Raw genomic sequence first — 20,077 nt, 5'->3', positions numbered from 1 at the left:
CCGTCCTCAGAACATGAACACTCTGAGCCGTCCTCAGGACATGAACATTCTGAGCCGTCCTCAGGATGTGCATACTCTGAGCCGTCCTCAGGACTTGAACACTCTGAGCACTCAGTACATGAATTTGTGAGAACCAATGTAAAATGATACATGGGTGGGGGATTTACTTCTAACTTCTACAATCAGAAGAACGACTCCAGGGGACCTGAAGGATCTGAAGAGTTCAGAACATAAAAGAAAATCTGATAAATATGTAGGATTAAGATTATAAACAACCTTAAAAACAAATCATTTCTAAAATGGACAGCTAACAACTAGAGACTAAAAATAAATACTTGTATGAACTTTAACTTTTTACTGTATTATTAAATTTAAAATCTATACAGAGTAATTAATTAGATTTTTATTTATGACTAAATAATTTTATAGTAATGTCGAGATGACAAAATAAATTTGTGATCCTAAAATGAGCATAAAGACAACATCCGGATTATTTGCACCCTCTGTTATAGTAATGTTGCTTCAGGGAGAATATCAGACATTTCAAGTGTGTTTTCTTATGAACATAGCTGCACAGTTCAAACCAACTCTAATCCCATTTGGTCTGACTGTCTCTCCCAGTCTGCCATGCAGTTTCTGATGAACTACGAGGCTGAGGACATTGTTGTAGCTAAAATCAAGAGCGATGCCAGCCTGCTGTGGGGCATCAGCCCAGCCAGTCGCGCCGCCATGATCCAAGAACTCAGCAGCTCTTCCCACATTTACATAACCTTACGCTGGACTCTGGTCAGGTCAGACTGTGTGTGTGTGTGGTTTTCTAGAGTGTGATGCTGTTTTTAGTTTGTAAATGGTAGGGGGTTGTTTCGTTTGAACACAAATTAATGTATAATAGCTAACGCCTCTTTTAAATATTTGCTTATCAGCTTCATTCATCAGGTGGAGTTCAAGCGTCTGTCAAAATTACGATTTAACTTCATAAAATGTGCAAGGAGCTGCAGAGTGTGACATTAGAAGTAAAATATGTGACCTGTGCTTCTCTCCTCAGGAACGCATCAATATCGATGGTTGTGGAGTCGGTGGGTGAACACACGGTGAAGTTTGACGACAAGGTCTTGATGGATGGAATTGTACAAATGCTCAAAGGAAACCACAGCAAATCTGTGTGAGTTTTAGGGAATGCACAGCAAACTGAGGTTTTTTTTTTCTTTCTAGTATGTCTGTTACGGTCAGAAAACAACATCGTTAAAGCAAAAAATTATATATATATATATATATATCATTAAATAAAGGCTAAAAAAATCCATTGCATACAATTCTGACTTAACTGCAACTGTACTCTTGTCATGTTGCTCAAATGTCGATGCGTTTTTGGTGGTAATTACTTCATCCAGCTGTTTGTAAAATCGTGAATCCGCAGTGTTTTTATGACATCACCACCAAAACACAATTGGGATTTTTCTGGCTTCATTTCAAACAAAGACTTTCCAGACAATCTACACTGTGACCACTTTACTACGTCATAATCTGCAAATGTTCTCTATAGGCTTCAGGAAGTACCATGTTATTTTGAGCTAAAGCCAAAGTGAAAGCAAGGCGTGCAGGGAGAGAACAACACATTAAGCAGTATAGAAAAAAACAAACAAACATGATCATTTAACTACTTACTGTATATCATTCCAGTATGCTAAGATCTGATCTGCAATAAAATATTTTTATTTTTCTGTTGAACAGGATAATTCATTCTCTGCTGCCAAAGTTTATTAGAGGTCCCAAGGGACAAGAGTCTAAAATGGCCACCAGGATGTCCGTCGGTAAGCAAATGTTAAATCACGTTGTCACACAGTGCAAACAGTTTGACGATCAAATGTGTTGAGTCCTCTTATAAAAATGATTGTACTGATTAATGTGTTTCTGAAGATGAAATGAGTGATTTAATCTCAAGTTGCTTCTTGTTTCCCAAAACAACCAGGTCAGATGATTCCAACTGTGTATGAAAAAGATACAACTGTGTTATTCATTCATACAACCTTTATTGATACAGGTTAATCCCATTGAGCCTCGGGGACTCTTTTACACGAGAGACCTGAAAAAGGGTCAAAAGGATCTTTTTATTGTTCTGCTTTAAAAACAAACAATAACAAAATGTTAAGAACTCTCCAGAACCTGAAAGCAGAGCGTTGAACCATCATCTCTGAAGAAGAAATGTGGTCATAAAATCATATATCCTAAACCAGGGGCAACTTATACATTTTGCTTTCTTTGTCAGAATGAGCCTTTGAGTTTACATGAGCTAAAGGTTTTAGTGATTAATGAAACAGAAAAGGCTGAAAACCTGTGACTAAATCATTATCAGGCAACAACTGGAAAACTTTTTACTTTCCATGCTGCATGACTTGCTCAGTAAAATAAGAAATAGCAGATAAAAATAGTTTAAACAGTTTAATACATTAAGCAGTGCTTTAATTTATGTGTAACTTTGAGTTTAATGTCCATGTCCTCTCTCAGAGCCGTCAGAGCGTCCAGAACTCCAGGCGCTGGCCTTCTTTAGGCCCATGTCCATTAGACTTGAGCAGGTCAACGGGACATCGGACAAACAGGTGGACCAGTGGTGGGTGGTGGAGGAGTGCTCCTCTGTCCTCACCTCCTCTGAACACAAGTGTCACAGCATTGAGATCGGGGTGTTCAACGATAAAGTCAGCCCCTCCAGTCTGGGCTTTCTGGCTGGACATGGGTGGGTAGCAAGAAAAATGGGACATTTTTCTTTTTCTTTAAGATGCTCTTTAATGCTCCGTCAGCAGTCACAATTTTTATACTAGTGTACTATGACTTTTTTTTTAATATAATTTATTATTTTCAAAATATATAAATTTAATTAAAAAAAAATCATTAGAAAATCACAGTTCTGTTCAGTTCCTCCAAAACTGTCATTCTAATTAAAAATCTGCTCAAACTTTGATTTCTTTTAAATAACATTTTTCTTCTGTCAGTTTTTAGTGACAGTTCATTTTAGCTACCGTTTCTAAATTTTAGCTATTGTTTTGCATTTGTTATGCTAATTTTAGCTATGGGATAGTTAGTATTTGTTTTATTCATTTTCAGCTTTTTTGGGTTATTTAAGCGTTAGTGTCTTTTTGGTGCATTTAGATTCAGCTTTGCAAATTTTAGCATTTGTTTAGCTAATTGTAGCTTTCTCTGTTTGCTTTTTTTTGTGTGCTAATTTTAGATACTGTTTATAAATTTTTTACTTCAGCATATATTTTGATAATTTACCATCTGATTTGCTAAATTTATCTTTAGATGTAATTTTCCTTGCTACACTTTTAGCTTTAACATTGTCTGCTACTTTTAGCATTAGTTTTGTTAATTTACTGTTTTGCTAATTTTTACATATTTTTTATCTTGCCCATTTAAGCTGTTCTGTTTTTTTTTAAACTACATATGCTTTCGGCTACTGTTCTGCTGTTTTGCTACCTTCAGTTTCCAGCTACTGTGATTACTGCTCTTAGTTTGTGTTCGGCTCATTTTAGCTTTTGTTCTGTTTGTTCAAGCTCCTTAAAAACAGTTTCAGCTACTTTAACAAATTTCAGCAGTCATTCAGCACTCATCTTTCATACAGCATGCTCCTGTTGAAAAGTTTCAGACTGCAGTTTATTGTGCCTTAAAATATGTGAAAAATGAGAACAAGTTTAAACACACTTGTCTGATTCAGTTTTTTCGTCTCTGCAGAATTGTTGGCCTGTACATGTCGGTGGTTCTGGTCATTGGAAAGTTTGTTAGAGAATTCTTCAATGGGATATCTCGGTCCATCATGTTTGAGGATCTGCCGTGTGTGGACCGAGTCCTGAAGCTCTGCACTGACATTTTTGTGGTGCGGGAGACAGGAGAGATGGAGCTGGAGGAGACTCTGTTTGAGAAACTCATCTTCCTTTACCGATCGCCGGAGACCATGATCAAAATGACCAGAGAGAAGAAAGACAGCTAGGACTCAGCATCACATCTGCTCTTAGCAAGGGGAAGGGTTTTATTTCAGCACTGGAGAAGAGTTTTAATAAAGAAATGTTGAGGAGGAGAATCCAGTTCTTTAATCATCATTCTGTGCTCCTGCCCTCTCTGGTCTTCAACTTTTATTCTTGTGTTTTTACTCTTCTAAATGTTAATTCACTGCATATCTGACACCAATTAAAGGTTAAGAACCTTTTAAATTGATCATTGCAAACCATGGGATCAAATATAAAAACAAGGTTATCCTAAATTATAGCAAATGATGTTTGAAAGTGTTAACTCAAGTAGTTATAAACTGAATGCAATTCTGAAAAGCGGGTCCACATTCAATGTAAATACTTAACTAAATCTGCCCCCAAAAGCAAGTTTCTGATTATAAACAAAAGCATATTTGGCATCCGATCACAATCTTTTTAATTTACTGGTAACACCTTAATCAGAAATATGGAAAAAAAATATTGTTTGATATTTTTGTCCAGTCTTCATGACTTTGCAATAAGTACCTTAATTGCTCTCTGAGCTCAGCTCTGTGAATGTATTGAATGTTTTTTTTCCCCAACTTTTGTCTTTAAAAAGTATCTTTACCTTGTTTTTTTTTTTTTAATACTGGGGCATTTTGGTGCACAGGAAACTGATCAGACGCTTGAATTTTAGATCTCTTTGACAAAGAAATTAACAAGATTTACAGACAAAAAGTTAAACAGAAAACTGACTGAAACTCTGACATTGAAACAGGACAATTGGAAAGTTATTTGACTCAAACAAGCGTCTTTAAGGCTTAAATTACATCAAAACATACAAATATAATCTTAAATTATATTAAAGGTTTCCAACAAATAGGATGGAAAAAAATAGTCTCCTAAAGTCAAATTTTCGAATAAACAACTCAATGTATTTGGCAATTCCCAGAAAGGCAGCTTAGGCCACCATCCTTCATAAACTATCAGAGCTTGGTGATTTCTAATCTCAAATGCTGAAAATGTTGGAACAAAGGTGAAATTATATTGAGACTACCATAATTTTGGTTTATTCTTTTCTTTGAAATACTAAAACAATGTTAAAAAAATGAATACCAACTTCTCACTCATGAAAAGAGGTTTTAAACGGCAAAGTAACCGTTCACATATTTAGCAGTTTTGCTCAAGAGTTTATAACCCAGCGGCCACTGCATGCCTTTCTAGTAGTTTTCATAAAGTTTAATAAATCAAACTCATACTTCTGTAAATACCATGTTTCTGTAATGCACACTAATGCACAAGTTTACTAATCTCTAATAAAAAAAACTTAAAAGACAAAAACATTTGTGTCTTACTCTACAAATATACTTTACTCATCTACAAGTGAAAAGAAAGAAGAAAACGTTAAGGTTCAAAGTTAATTTATCTTTAATTACAAATGAAAATAGGTGATTAATTCAGGTCCCCGGTCTTAAACACATCTTGATGTTATCCAGCTCTTTTTCTCTTCATGTTGTGAAGAACAGAATGGTGACAAGACCTCACACCCCCAGGAAAATATCGACATCCGTATCACATCCTACAGGAAAAACAAAGTCAAAGAACAGAAAATATTGTCATGAGAACTGACTTTACATTGAAAACACACAAGAGCATTTCAGTGACCTGTACAATATTAATACTGCACCTTCAATCAATTATTTTTTTTAATTATTCATTGTATTTATTTTTCCTTTGGGATTAATAGTTTTTTTATAATCAAAATATATTTTCACTTTCCTGGATTGCAGACATTTAAATCCAGACATTTATTTTGAGAAGGTATGTGCACAAGGTAAAATTGATTTACATGTGCTGAGCACTGACATAGCAAGTATGTAAACTACATGAGAAAACATCCATCCATCCAGCCGCCATCTTTTACCCGCTTCTTCCATTTGGGTCATGGAGGTCGCCAGTGCCCATGTCCAGCAATCACTGTGCGAGGGGCGGGGTACACCCTGGACAGGTCACAAGTCCATCACAGGGTCACAGAGAGACAAACAACCATTCACCCTCTCATTCACACCTAGGGACAATTTAGAGTTACCAATCAGTCTAACATGCATGTTTTCGGTCTGTGGGAGGAAACCGGAGTACCCGGAGAAAACCCACACATGCACGGAGCGAACATGCAAACTCCACCCAGAAAGGCCCCCGAACCGGGATTTGAACCGGGGACCTGCTCACTGAAAGGCAGCAGCTCTACCAGTTGCGCCACCATGCTGCCTCATGAGAAAACAAATTAACATAAATTGCCTGCAATAAAAACACATCAGACATTGTGCAGAGTCTGCACTATTAGAATACAATAACAAAACACACATTAGTAGCTTAATTAAAAAAAAAAAAAAAGGTATTTTGATTTTATACCTAATAGAATAGACAATATTTACAGTATTTGAGAAAAACATATACACTCAAAAGGCTGATCTTCTCAAGCATTGTTATAATTGGAATTAATTCAAGATACTGTATGTAATTAGCAGATTTCAAGCCTCAGGTAAAACCATAATATTGTTTAAGCAAATGTCTTATGCGCTCATATCAATACAAGACTGTACAGGGGACTAGTCAAGAATACATGTAATGAACTATTTATAAAAGTGAATTGATAAAACTACAAATAAAAGTATTTGAAGGAAAAACCTGCAATGTCACCACTCAATGTCACAGGTAGCATTCAGAAATGTACATTCAACCTGGGGAGAGAATTCTGGACCAAAACAGAGACATTAATAGTTTAGAATGCGTTTTAAAGCTTACATGCTGTTTTGGGTTTTATGACTTTGACGTTTGACTCCGCGGCCTTTAAAACCTCGGTCTTGATCTGCGGCTTCAACGCCGCCCGCACGGCGTTCGCGCAAATGGCGGAGAAGCGGATGTAGCTGAGGAGAAAACGCACACGTTAACCTTTTCATGCTAAAACACATACATCATCGAGAACATTATGTCTGGATAATACAGTCATTGCATCTCCTTCATTTACAAATGACGCATTATTATGGAACCTCCACATAACACAGTGAGTAGCGCAGATGGAGAAACAATTTACGCTTAGCTAAGCTATATGAAGCTACGTTTGCTAGCTATGAAGCGCAGTTCATTGCTTACAATCAAAAAAATTATAAGGGAATTTAACTAATTTTACTCTAAATTAGGCAACAAACACCGTCTGCAAGACTCAGCTAAAAAATGTCCACGTTTACCTATGTTTTCTTACCTTAAGCCTGCTTGCCTCCAGTATGCCACCATGTTGTCTGTGTTAGCTTCAAGGACAGATCGTGCGTGATGACGTCATTTACCCACGCTGGGTAAGACTTTTGTTCATGATTGACATATTTTGTCCCACCCACAAGCAGATGGCTCCTGGTTTGGGGGGGATATTACAGCTATTTAAATTATTATTCTCAGCTGATTTTTCATAGATTATGGTTTAAGTAACCTTATAATAATTTGACATTATGCGTACATTCTAACTAAGAATTTAGTTTTTTTTGTGAAAGTGAAATGAAGAGAAACTACAGTTTTGTGTTTTTTTAATGATGGATAACTGCACGGAAAAAATTTTAGTTTATCCGCATAGCGAAATACAACAAATGCTATCTCAGAATACATGCAGAAAGTAAACAAGTTGAACTATTTAAAATAATTAGGAGTGTGCAGTAGCAATTTCTACCACCAGGGGGCGTATGGCGGCTTACTCGCAGTTACTCAAGGTTTCTCCTTCAGTCTGGTTCTCCTTCGTCTCGGTCACGCTGTAAATATTTGCCGGTTACCGATATTTACCAGACAAACTATAAAATGAAGATCTGGGCGTCCGAACACATTTTTAAGTAAGCATCCTTTTTGTTGTTAAAACATTCTAGACGAGCATATATGTTACATATCCAGTTTTAGTCCGGTGTGTTGTATAATCAAGTGCTGGATCTGGCAGCTACTGTTAGCTTCCTTAGTTAGCAGGGGAAGTTAAAACTCGACACATTAGAGGCTTCGCTTGATGTAACTTGTCTAGTCATTTTTTGTGGTTAGTTAACCCTATCTGTAAATAAAACGACACATTTGATGCTTTTAAACTGCTGCTCTTTATGTGGTGGTGGATGTAAACCGTTAGCTGTGTTGACGATGTTAGCCTGCAGGTGCTAACCTAAAAGCTATTTTTGTTACTTGAGTTGCTAGTTTAAGGTTTAGCTAAGGCTATATTCATTGTGACTGGATAGCTTGTCTTTCTCTCATTTGCCCGCGAGTTTTTGGCATTGCATAACTGTTATGGGGTAAGTGTTCTTGCCTGTAAGTGCATAATTTTTGCCTCGTTAGGACGCCGGACGGTCCCCGACTATAAACAACGGTCAGGTTACTTCTGTCCATTTCTAGAAGTTTCTTGACGAGCTCGTGCACAGTAGAGATGCTGGGAGTCTGCGGCTGCTCAGATTCAGCTGATGCTAATTCGTCTAACGTGATCCGGAACCTGTGACGTCAGTTTTAAACGTAAAAGGATGCTTTGTTTTGATGCGCCTCACCCCCTTTTTAAAGAGATGAGTTCTCGCGTTCAAACCAAAGACATTAAGTTTGATTCATGATGAGAAACATCAACATAAACAAGCCAGTGGCACACAGAGATGATTAATGTGCATGTTAGGCTATAAACTGTAATTAAATCTTTTTTTGATGACAACTAAATATTAAATGATCTAAAATAGTTTTTTAAAAAGTCTTGTTTTTACAGCCACCCATGGGAGACGGTGACCAAGGCGGCAATGCAGAAGTATCCCAATCCCATGAACCCCAGTGTATTAGGTGTGGATGTTCTGGACAGAAGTGTTGACTCTGAGGGACGGTTACGTAGCACGAGACTGCTCAGCACCGAGTGGGGGCTCCCCGCTGTAGCCAAAACTGTAAGCTTTAATGTGCTGCAGGCTGCTTTAATCTTATAAAATTGAAGTCTGCTGCTTTTTTTTTTTTTAACAAGCTTGTCTTGTGTTCTGTTTGTTCAGCTCTTTGGAGCGACAAGAACGTGCACCTATGTTCAAGAACATTCAACAGTGGACCCCAAACAGAGAACCTTTGAGTTGCAATCAACAAATGTAAGTAAAACGAATACTGTATACTACTTTGAACATGAAACTGCACTCGGAGCCTCTGATTGAGTTGTCCAGCTCAAACCACCTGCTCTGCAAAAACTTGACTTTCAACTGACTCTGCTCTTCAGTCTCTGATCATGTTTGCTTAGGTTTAATTAATGAAATAAACTCAATTTGTAAAGCTTTAACTATGTAGTGTAAGGACTGGTACGATTATTTAAATAATTACTGGTAATTAAAAACGTGACATCAGTTATACGATTATTTTAACAGCGACGTGTTCAGACTATTTTTGCTCCGTTATTCAATCAACCTTTATTTATACAGGTAAATCCCATTGAGCCTCAAGGACTCATTTACTGGAATTAGACCTACAGTCTGATTTTTGTACTCTGTTTAATTGTTTCTTTATGTTTTAAAGGTGGAAAGAAGTAACATTTATTGTTTTATTTATGCAGCTCTCATTTACCAACCTTGTATCTGTGGATGAGAAGCTGACATACAAACCACATCCACAGGACCCAGAGAAGTAAGCTATTCTGTTTACATGCCGCTGTTGCTATTTTTTGTAGAAATAGTTCATATCTTTCATTTCAAAGTTTAATATTGGATGTAAAATGTTAATTGAATAAGCACTCTAAGCGGCCTGTGTTTATGTTTTGTTTTTCCAGGACGGTGCTGACGCAGGAAGCTTTGATCAGTGTAAAAGGTGTCAGTCTAAGCAGCTACCTCGAGGGTCTCATGGCTAATACCATATCTGTTAATGCCAGTAAGGTGAGGCAGCTTTTAAAGCTTCTTGAACTCAGCTCTGCTCTGCTTCACCTCATGTTTGTAAACCCTGTGTTGATGTGTCAGGGTCGAGAGGCGATGGAGTGGGTCATCAGACGGTTGAACACAGAGATAGAGGAGCTAGCAGCCACTGCTCGTGGTTCCATGCGCGTTCCAATGGCAGCAGCTGTTGCCGATAAATGATCCTGGCTTCCTCTCCGCTTTATCATGAACCAATGGACTTCTCAGACACTTTCCCTTTAAAGGGACCTCTCATCTCATCTGCCAAGACTGCCTAAAAACCACAGTCCCATTCCTCTCTCCTCTTGTTTGTCACAAGGTCACGGTTTGTCCTTCCTCAGCAGTCTGCACGGTCGAGTGTCTTCTCGCCTCTGTGGGCGGTGACGATGAGCGTCGGGCTGGTGACAGTTTACCAAACAAGGTTTAATCATATTAAACTTGAAGCTCATAGGATGTTGTCTTGTGATGTTACAGCTGTATTTTTAAAAGCAAATTCACACCGTGCCTACACACGCTCTCAGCAACATTGTTTCATTCCTGATGTTTTTTTTTAGTTTGTAATGTTTTATTATTTTGAATCTTTTCAGACAGGTTTAGTACATTTTAAAGTACATTTCTGGATTTTGTTGACCCTTCCTTGTACTGCAGAACCAACCAAAATATGTACTGTATGTACTTATATGATCTAAATGGACATTTTAAAGCTTTGATTTCAGATTTTGTCTTACCCAACAGTTTTAAGCAATGCAAGACACAAGTTGATGCCAGTAATTTTTGTACTTCAGAGGTCAGCTTTGGCTTTTTATGGCAACCTCAGAACCAAACTAAGGAAGTTTTGATGCTGATTCTGGTTTATCTTTTACAATTGTCCTCATCAGATTGGTTCTCAGTTTTTGTAGTCTTTAAGGTGCTTTCTAGGAAAAAAAAATTTTGTTGTAAAAAACATCAATTCTCCTTTCCTCCTGCAGTGAATGTGTTGTATACAAAGTGTTACAGTTTAAGAATGTTCATGGTTAACTTATTTTCAGTATGTATACTTTTTAAGTGGTAGCTAGTCTTCGAAAAGGTAATTAGTCAAATAATACGTGTGCTCACTTGCTCCAGTATTTGTGCGCTATGAACGCTCGCCAGTGTTTATGGATTATGTGCAGGATGTTGACTGTGCCAACATGAGTCGTAAAGATTTATAAAGCTTCTGAATACTGGTAGTCTAATCTGTAACATTTAACAAACTTCTTGTATGTTTGGTTAATTCATCTTCCTAGATGTAGCTTGGTGTTATTTATGTTATTTTAACGGGTTTTAAACTAATGAAGTTCTAAGGTTGTTAGCATGTGGTGTGGCATTTGGTTGAAGTAGACATTGTAGTGAACCTGATCTGACCCTGATCTGACCCTGATGACCTCAAATCTATCAGATGGACAGGGACTGTTATTTCATTGATCTGAATACAGTCTGAGCCATCTGGTGACTTTCTTTCTTGAATTAATCAAGCAGAAAAGACAATTTTTATGATCATCACTGTTTTACAAATGTTTGATAATCAAAATTGTGTTAGTTCACTCAAAGTTACAGGTTGAAGAGAACTACTCATTTTTATTTTTACATAAACAGTAAGTAATGATTTTTATTCCTCATTTAAAGAAGAAATCAGGTTAATATGCATTTCTTGATTTTCTGTCTGAAATGAGCCAAGCAACGTAAGTATGTGAAAGTTGAAGCTTCGGTCAACTAAATGTTTACTGAAAAAGAAATGTCATGTTTAATCTTTACAGAAGATACAGAAGAGTTGACTCCACGAAGTCTGCTTTTCTGCAATAATCTCTCTGTCAGTTGTTAAACAAACTCATTCTCTGACCTCGACTTTTGATAACACCTTACGTCAAAAACCACACCTCTTTCTGGTCCATCCACGAATCAGAAAGCTCTAAATTGACCCGGAAGTCAACTCATTTAAAATGTGGCAACTTCCCGGTTCTGTTAGAATTCGGGAGAGTCGGGAGAGTCTGGGAAAGAATTCCAGAGAGTTCCAGAGGCTGAGGAGATGAAGAACTAGAGAGTTGCTGGAGTTGAAAGATTCTGTTAGAGTCTGAGAAGTTCTGAAGAATGAAAGGAGTTCAGAGTTCTTGGGTGCAAACGCATTCAGGATGATCCAGAGACGTTTTGGGATTATAATTTCTGTTTGAAAACCACGTACGACTCTCTGAGGGTTTGGTAGTTCTCACGGAGACGCTGAAAAGAGTCAGAAAGGAACCTACGCCGACGCTGATTTCATCATCAAGGTAGATGGTTCTATTTTCGACCAAGTGTACCGTGGGCAAGCTGAGATCTGATGGAGCGTGCAATTTCTGGTCAAACAGATTAATTCCCTCACATATTTCTCTGTAAGATAACTCCATTTCATCTTAAAACTCTCCTCTTTCTCATAAAATCAGTACAGATATCTTAGGAATATCTGAAGCAAAGTCCTTGATCACCGCCGAGTGATCGATGTCCCTTTTCTGTGAAACTTGTCTGTTATTATTTTCATATTTTGCCAAATTAATGTAAATGTTTGATGTTAAACTTTGATTCTGAAAATAAATGACCGCATTCATTTTGATGGGTCAAAGATAAATAACGTCTCTCGTTACATTTCTGTTAAATTCAATGCACGACATTACACAGTCAGAAAGATGAGGAACTCGTGAAAAAGTATGCATATATACCTCAAGTATATGTATTACTACAACATAATTTTAACACGTTTAAGAAAAATGGAACATTTCTGTAAATGTAAGTTCACATTCAGGAGGAGTGCAGCTAAAGCTATGTACCCGTGTTAAACAGTCTTCTAACAGAGGTCTACACCATCTCCGTGCTTCTCAGTTTCATTGTATGCTAGGTCTTTACAATCCTGCCAATATCTTTAAATCTCACATCGTTCACAACCTTTTATTGTCTTCCTGCTTTAGTTCAAAGTCTGGTTCAGTGAGCCGGTTACTGTCCACACTCTTGTTTTATGAAGAAACAGTGATGTTAGTTTTTCTATAGGGAACATCTTAACACTGGCTGTAAATGGGCTCATTTTTATATTTTCAAGGCTCTACATTCCAAGAATGTGATAAAATAACAGAATCCAAACGTCAAGCACTGAAATATTTCAAAATAAAGAGATGTGATTGTTTCATGAACATCATGAAGTGTTTTTTTATGCCTTTTTAAGTTTAAAGAATTGGCGGTAGTTTCATTTTCAGACATTTCACCAATGAGTCATTTCACTGAATTTTCATTTGCCCATTTTTTTAATAGAAAGAAAACCTGAAGTTGTTGGAAGCAAGACGAGATGAAATGTGAAAAAATATTTAATGAGGTGATTTATAATTTAAAAAGAAACCAACAGTTCATTTTATTCAATATTTATGTTGCTGATCTAGACCCACCTCGGATTGGACATGGAAGTGATACTTATGTCAATTATGCATCGAAAGTTTTGCAAGACGAGCCTCATTCTGTTGAGACGCTAAAAGTTCAATTTTAAAAAGTTAAATTTCATCTGAGCCCAGACAGAGTTGTTCTCTGTTTATAAAAAGTTGTAGCTTCTATCTGTTGGTTGAATCTCCACATCTGAATAAAGGCCAAGAAATCCCTGTTAAAATACAGAAAATGTTCAAGTGACATGAGCCCAAACCACACTGCTGTGCTTTCTTTGATTGATACAGACCTTTTCTATGTTCAGAACTGAGTGGACCAGTTGTCCCTGTTTCATTTGAGGTAGAGGATATCCACTTCCCAGCAGCGCTGAAGCAAAACGTCACATTTCAGCACAAGAAGGCAGAAAACGGTTTTAAACATTGCATTGTTGCAGAAAATACAGCGCTGAGCGCTAAATAACTGCTGAAATGTGAAAAAAGCTAAAACCAAGTTGTTAAAAATGCAGAGCACGAGCTAAAAGCTAAAGGGTCGCTAAAGCAAATGAAGCAAAATATTAGGTAGGAATTAAACATTGCAAAAGCCTAGCTCAGGGGTCTGCAACCTTTACGATCAAAGGAGCCATTTTTACGCCTTCTTTCACTAAATTAAACGTGCCCGGAGCTGCAACAACTGTGATTATCAACTGGTGGCCCGTGAGCTGCTTTATTGCTGGAGGGGACTTTTGTGGCCAGTAGGGGTGACTTTATACAGCAAAAATATATCTAATGATTTTTTTAACATTTACTTGTAAAGATTGTGGGGGTCAGTTTGTCATTTTATTAATTAAAGAATTAATGCAGACTGTTCGTAAAGAAATAAAACATCAAGTCAAAGTATGTTTTACTTCTTTTAGTCGCTCCACTGTTCAGATATTTGCAAAAGAAATGACAGGACAACTGTTTGAACTAATCCTTTTTTGTAGTTTGTACAACCAGTAAATTCAGTATGTCAAAACTTATTTATGTCAAAGCTTGAAAGAGCCGCTGCAGAGGGACCAAAGAGCCGCATGTGGCTCCAGAGCCGTAGGTTGCAGACCCCTGGTCTAGCTCAACGTAAAGATAAAGTATTGAAAGGATAGCTAAAAACAAAATATCAAAAGGCTATAAGCTAAAAGTATCAAAAGGCTAACTAGAAGTAGCTTTAATTAAAAGCTACTGTAATGGCAGGACACAAGTAAAGAAACTATGTTTTTGATAGAAACTTAAAGGACCTCAATCTCTTTTTTTGAGGAAAATGTTTGTACAAATAGATACTGGCAGGTTTATAACTATATATTAAAGTGAAATAATTTTAAAGTATGTTAGAAAACAATAAAACCAAAATCAAGCAGAGTTATAGTTTCCAAAATACAAGATAACAATCAGGGTTCACCCAGTCATCACTGGTTTATTAAGACAAGGACAACAAATGGATTAATTTCAGATTCATGTACATTTTTAAACAACACTGTGATATCCATTCGTGTACTACTACAACTTACCGTTCAGTTTAGGTAAGACCACCAGTTTGAGCCCTATCTTCACTGTGTTTTCCAAAGCATCAGTCTGCAGAGAGAAGCATGCTCTACTTTGTGATCCACACAATGAGTTGAGCTATTCATAATGTGCCATTTACCTTAAAGGGCCCCACTTCACTTGATACAAGTGTCAGCGTAAAGCTAAAAAAAGGTAATTTCATTATTGCTGGTTGCAATTTTGAAACTTGAGTTGAAGCTATTTCAAATATTTTTGATGCTTACTTATCCATTGTCACGGATCCTTTCAGTTTTTTATCAGCAATCCACATTTTTCCACTGAATTTTGAGATCTGGAAGACAAAAATGGTGTTTAAAAAAAAAAAAAAAAAAATATTAGGAAGTAAATCCATCAGCAACTTTTTACCAAAAAAAAAAAAAAAAAACCAGACAGTGAGCTCACCATGCTGAGTTTGAACAGAGGGACCTGGGTACCATTTGACTCAATGGCGAAGGCTGTCACGCCAAGTTGGAGTCCAATTTCACCGACTCCAGGCTGGAGGGAAAACATGGGCGCCTCTGTGGCATACACGTGAAGAATCATCAACAGATCTGGAAATTGCTTGGGAAGCTGGAGAGTTAAAGAAAAAGCAAAACAGGTCCAACTCTTAGATTATTTAAAATAATGATAGAGAAGGTTTTCTGCCAATATGAACTTCAACCTAATCCTGTTAAAGTCCATCCATCCATCCATTTTCTTTACCCGTTTATTCCATTTTGGGTCATGGGGGTCGCTGGTGCCCATGTCCAGCAATCACTGTGCGAGGGGCGGGGTACACCCTGGACGGGTCGCAAGTCCATCACAGGGACACATAGGAGACAAACGAGACAAACAACCATTCACTCTCTCACTCACACCTAGGGACAATTTAGAGTTACCAATCAGCCTTACTTTGGGTTTGTTTTTCCTATTAAGGTGGGGTTTTTTTTTCTCAAATTTGTTGCACTATTGCACAGTTTAACATATAGATGTAAGAAGGCTACCTGAGGAATGAACATTCCCATGAAGCTGGTGTTCAGGTGTATAGGAAAGGCTGGAGGTATCTGAGAAAAAAAAAAAAATTCTTAACCCCAAACTTGATGAGACAAAAGTTCAAAACTGTCTTCTGTTATAGTTTTAACCCTACCATGCTATCGTTGATAAGGGCCTGAAGCTGTCCTGCTGAGAAGTATCCATATGAGGCGGAGTTCAGGGTGAACTCAGACATCCCCACTGACAGCATAGAGTTTTTCTGCTCGGCTAAGATGAACGGCTGGGCCACAAAGGGGGGCTCCTCATGAGTTTTGATACTGTAGAACTCCCCCTTTAATCAAATAAATGCTGGTTATTTTGTCATCACTATATGCTATGACAAGTTTAACATTAGGCATACGGTGTCAAGATAAGCTGTTTGAACCAAATGACGGAAGATGACACAAAAAGTTTTGCTTGTCTTCTCACCTTTAGTCCCATCGTTAGATTTGAAGCATCGATGACAGGTAAATCAGTGAGATGAAGGTCAATACTGAGAACTTCATTCACATTAATGGAAACTAAATAACATAACAATAAAGTGTTATAATCCAATCATACATTTAAACCCATGAATATAAAATAAACTTGTAATACCGTTCATGGCCTCTAGAAGGCTCTCCACACTCATAATGGATTTCTCAAGTCCAGGGCAAATCTAAAAAGGAAATGAGCCAAGGTTCACTGCTAAAACTACAATCTGCTTCAGATTAGCACAATCAGAGAATATTTACAAGTAAATACTAAAGCTTGCATCAATGTGTGTGACTGTTATAGAGTGAAACACTTACTTTACTTTGCATTATTTCAATGATGCGCCCCTTGAAATGATTCACAAATGGCTGGAAGATCACACTGTTCACAATCAAAAACTACAAGGCTTATATTCTGAGATATGTGTAAAAAATTAAACCTTTCATTCAGTTTTTTTTTTTGTCAAACCTTGCTCCTCCATGGAACTGGATGTCCACGTCTCCAATCTGAGCATCACAGCTGACGCTGCTGACAGACGGATGCCCGTTAGGATCTCGGCCCAGCTGCACCACAGAGGTCAAACTAACAGTAAATATGGCCATATCAAACCATCCACTGTCATGTCTGGAAATACAAAATACAAAGCTTGGTGATGCTGGTAACCACTTAAACCAGTAGTAAATAAGCACTTCCCTCTCCTTATATATGTGCTGACACTAGATACAACTAATTATTGTTATTATGTTGTAACATATATAGTTTGCAAGTAATATGTGTAAACCTTGCAGGTTTATTTATATTTGAAAAACTAAAGATAATTTTGTTTCATGGACAGTTAAACTTACATGAACAGTTTATTGTCCTTCAATTGCAGACCTTGTGATGTGCCAAAGCTTTCCCTTTCAGGTTTAATTATAAATGTGCAATGTGACAATACAATAAAATGTGCTAGAACAGGGCAACAAAAGTCACAGGTTTCCTCATTTTCAAGTTTGTCTGTGCAAAAAAATAAAACCTCTGAAATTCTCGCAGGAGTAAAAAAAAAAACAGTTTTTTGGTGACGTTACTCGTGTGCTTGAAGAAAGGAAATGCCTTTTCTTTGCCTTTCTGCCAAAAAACCTGTCTCAGACCATTGAAATGTGAAAATAATGTGATTTTCCAGGTATAATGCAATTTGTTATTCATCTCCCATTAAGTCTTTTGTTTGCAACTCAGTCATTTTGATCACAACTTATTTCCTTTTAAAGAGAATTAAAAGGTTTTTGAAGATATAGTGTATTGGGGGCGACTATGGATGAGTGGTTAGAGCAGTCATCCGCCAATGCAAGAGTTGGGGGTTCGATTCTACCAGCAGTCATATGCTGAAGTGTCCCTGGGCAAGACACTGAACCCCTCACTGCCTCTGATGTGTGTCCCATCAGTGCATGAACGTGATAAATCACTGATTATTCGTTATATAGATCTAGTAGAGTGATGTATGAACGGACACAGATTGTGGTGTAAAGTGCTTTGAGCATCTTGATAAGATAGAAAGGAGCTGGAAGCTCTTCATAAATATCAACCGTAACAAAAATAACAGAAAACTCACATTATGCCAAAGCTTGTTCTCCAGTTACCAGCTAATGCAACGCTGAGGCCAACAATAGACGTCTTAAGCCCTGAGTATTCCTGAGAAAACTCAACAACAGGCTCTGGAAAGTCACATTTTGTTGTGGTCGTGCTGGAATACAACAGTTGGAGAAAGGGTTAGATATAAATTTATATCCCCCGCCAAAAAGAAAATAAACAAAACCATGACATCAACTAGAACCCTACCCTGTTAGTGTGTAATATACAGTTCCAATGAAGATGTCAACTTCACCGCTGATGTCAGGAAAAGTGATGTGCTCCAACTTGTCCTGAATCCATCCTGCACCCACATGTTTCACTGCAGCAAACAGAAGTTTTATAAAACCCTGTTTGAATGAAGCTTGTGCTGTAAAACAACTAAACCCTCTGGAATAGTTCATTTAGCTTCCAGGTCAAGTTGGTAAATGAGAACTGGTTCTCAAATACAAATAAAAATACATAAAAAGCTACCTGTGCACACCAGCACGCCTCCCCTTACCGTACTGAAGGCCTTTGTTTGTCAGGAAGACTTGCACTCCAGGATTCTCTCCACAGGTGCAGGACAGAAGAGTGAACACTACGATCACAGATGGACGCATGCTGTTTAGTTTCCTGTGTCAAAAACGACAGACAGACATTTATTATTTAATACAATCATGCAGATAAAACCCAAAGAACTTCAGACAACTTTTAGTACAACACAAACCTTTTTATTTGACGTTAAGCAGCTCACCTGTAATGACGAGTTATTGTGTCAAGTTGAAAAGAAGCTTCAGGTGTTTGTTGAACTCGCCTCGTCGCTGCGTCTCTGCAGCTGCAGCTTTTACTTCCTGTATTCTTTTACAGAGAAGTGAAACCTCCAAAAGCTGACAATAGCTGTGGCATTCTGTATCTGAATGAGGAACTGCAACGTTTCTGATGTTATCTCTGCTGCACTTAATCAAATCTGTGAACTTTAAGAAAAAGAGCTGTTTCAAACCTCTCCTGAGTTCTTCATGCTGTGCACGCATTGAGCCAAAACGTGTAATCTTTTAAAACATCAGCAGTTCTTTAGGTTTGCTAAAGGTGTTGGTAAGTTTTTATTTGAAATATGACTTTTTGTTCTGTGCAGTCCTTGCACCTGACTCTGCAGCACGTTGTGTATTTATAAACAGGAAGAAATGATAAAGAAGAAACCCCATGACGATCAGATGAGATTGTCATGTACTGTACATTTTTTTTTAATCCAGCAAAAAACAGGATCTGAGAGAAACATTATGATTCAGTTGAACTGTATGATGTTTTGGGAATCATCCTGTTGATGTTAAAATACTTATTTTCTGTTTCAGACTGTGTTATCGTTGATATACTCATGCTGGTGTAGATTCTCACGCTTCTGTTTTATGGTTGAAGAGGTTTTGCTTCCATCTGGGAATATTTTCTACTTTGCAAAGTGTAGAGTTCAAAGCTTTAAACAGTATGATCACAGTATCAGCTAAAAAAATGGGCACAAATAGTTCTTTTGTGACAGACTGCTGGTGACAAAGTGGCAGGAGGTCCAGTTTAAGTCCGGCTGTGTGTCAACACATCTCTCAAGTTTAGGAGCCTTTCATGCCTGAATGATTCATTCATCAGAGTTTAATGACTTAAACACATAATATGTGTGAAAATAGTCAAGTTATATCGAAATGAATAGGAAAAAAAACCTGCCAAAGTCCAGAGAGACTTTGAAACACCTTCAGAAAACCTGAAGACTCAATGACCAAGATTACAAGAGAGTTTGACTGCTTGGAAGCAAATGTCCATCTATGCATCCATCCATCCATCCATGCATCCATCCATCCATCCATCCATCCAACCATCCATGCATCCATCCATCTATCCATCCATGCATCATCCATCCATGCATCATCCATCCATCCATCCATCCAACCATCCATGCATCCATCCATCCATCCATCCATCCATCCATCCATCCATCCATCCATCTATCTATCCATGCATCCATCCAACCATCCATCCATGCATCATCCATCCATCCATCCATCCATCCACCCATCCATCCATCCATCCATCCTTCCATCCATCTATCCATCCATCCATGCATCATCCATCCATCCATGCATCATCCATCCATCCATCCACCCATCCATCCATCCATCCATCCATC

At 37.7% G+C, this 20,077-nt stretch overlaps 4 protein-coding genes across 4 annotated transcripts in view; 2 read left to right on the top strand and 2 right to left on the bottom strand.

The window, feature by feature from the left end:
- si:dkey-11f4.7 (piezo-type mechanosensitive ion channel component 2) overlaps positions 1 to 4,028 on the top strand; it is a 54,341-nt gene extending 50,313 nt beyond the window's left edge. Inside the window, exons 51-55 of the mRNA XM_037684512.1 lie at positions 622 to 791; positions 1,046 to 1,162; positions 1,732 to 1,811; positions 2,506 to 2,731; positions 3,727 to 4,028. Of these exons, the coding sequence (XP_037540440.1) occupies positions 622 to 791; positions 1,046 to 1,162; positions 1,732 to 1,811; positions 2,506 to 2,731; positions 3,727 to 3,982 (849 nt within the window). The 3' untranslated portion in view covers positions 3,983 to 4,028. The remainder of the gene's footprint in view (positions 1 to 621; positions 792 to 1,045; positions 1,163 to 1,731; positions 1,812 to 2,505; positions 2,732 to 3,726) is intronic.
- Positions 4,029 to 5,363: 1,335 nt separating this feature from the next.
- Positions 5,364 to 7,291, bottom strand: atp5f1e (ATP synthase F1 subunit epsilon). The gene is made up of 3 exons (XM_037684310.1): positions 7,222 to 7,291; positions 6,765 to 6,886; positions 5,364 to 5,538 (listed from the first exon to the last, which is right to left on the bottom strand). Coding segments are annotated over exons 1-3 (156 nt in total). The 5' UTR covers positions 7,254 to 7,291; the 3' UTR covers positions 5,364 to 5,536.
- A 421-nt stretch (positions 7,292 to 7,712) lies between these two features.
- LOC119417100 (PRELI domain containing protein 3B) lies at positions 7,713 to 10,830 on the top strand. Its single transcript, XM_037684309.1, has 6 exons — positions 7,713 to 7,834; positions 8,725 to 8,893; positions 8,993 to 9,082; positions 9,538 to 9,608; positions 9,751 to 9,853; positions 9,935 to 10,830. The coding sequence occupies exons 1-6, from the start codon at positions 7,803 to 7,805 to the stop codon at positions 10,049 to 10,051; spliced, it is 582 nt and encodes a 193-aa protein (XP_037540237.1). The 5' UTR covers positions 7,713 to 7,802; the 3' UTR covers positions 10,052 to 10,830.
- A 2,600-nt stretch (positions 10,831 to 13,430) lies between these two features.
- bpifcl (BPI fold containing family C, like) lies at positions 13,431 to 18,527 on the bottom strand. Its single transcript, XM_037684511.1, has 15 exons — positions 18,428 to 18,527; positions 18,136 to 18,247; positions 17,909 to 18,040; positions 16,789 to 16,944; positions 16,638 to 16,701; positions 16,444 to 16,504; positions 16,276 to 16,367; positions 15,962 to 16,138; positions 15,819 to 15,878; positions 15,238 to 15,405; positions 15,060 to 15,127; positions 14,936 to 14,978; positions 14,802 to 14,865; positions 13,572 to 13,648; positions 13,431 to 13,496 (listed from the first exon to the last, which is right to left on the bottom strand). The coding sequence occupies exons 1-15, from the start codon at positions 18,525 to 18,527 to the stop codon at positions 13,431 to 13,433; spliced, it is 1,440 nt and encodes a 479-aa protein (XP_037540439.1).
- Positions 18,528 to 20,077: the final 1,550 nt, after the last annotated feature.

Source organism: Nematolebias whitei, chromosome 11 (genome assembly GCF_014905685.2).
Source record: "Nematolebias whitei isolate Nwh7 chromosome 11, NemWhi1, whole genome shotgun sequence".
Classification (NCBI taxonomy): Eukaryota; Metazoa; Chordata; class Actinopteri; order Cyprinodontiformes; family Rivulidae; genus Nematolebias; species Nematolebias whitei.
The sequence above is the reverse complement of the archived record's forward strand: the minus strand, read 5'-3'. Positions and strand labels throughout refer to the sequence as shown.

Bases quoted from the DNA above. Each gene is read 5' to 3' on its own strand.
- atp5f1e (XM_037684310.1), bottom strand. From the start codon at position 7,253: ATGGTGGCATACTGGAGGCAAGCAGGCTTAAG. The intron at 6,887-7,221 runs GTAAGAAAACAT...TTTTCTCCTCAG, and splicing joins TGGAGGCAAGCAGGCTTAAG to CTACATCCGCTTCTCCGCCA.
- LOC119417100 (XM_037684309.1), top strand. From the start codon at position 7,803: ATGAAGATCTGGGCGTCCGAACACATTTTTAA. The intron at 9,609-9,750 runs GTAAGCTATTCT...TTGTTTTTCCAG, and splicing joins CATCCACAGGACCCAGAGAA to GACGGTGCTGACGCAGGAAG. The intron at 9,854-9,934 runs GTGAGGCAGCTT...TTGATGTGTCAG, and splicing joins TATCTGTTAATGCCAGTAAG to GGTCGAGAGGCGATGGAGTG.
- bpifcl (XM_037684511.1), bottom strand. From the start codon at position 18,527: ATGCGTCCATCTGTGATCGTAGTGTTCACTCTTCTGTCCTGCACCTGT. The intron at 16,368-16,443 runs GTATTACAAGTT...TATGTTATTTAG, and splicing joins CCTTCTAGAGGCCATGAACG to TTTCCATTAATGTGAATGAA. The intron at 15,879-15,961 runs GTAGGGTTAAAA...TTTTTTTCTCAG, and splicing joins CCCTTATCAACGATAGCATG to ATACCTCCAGCCTTTCCTAT.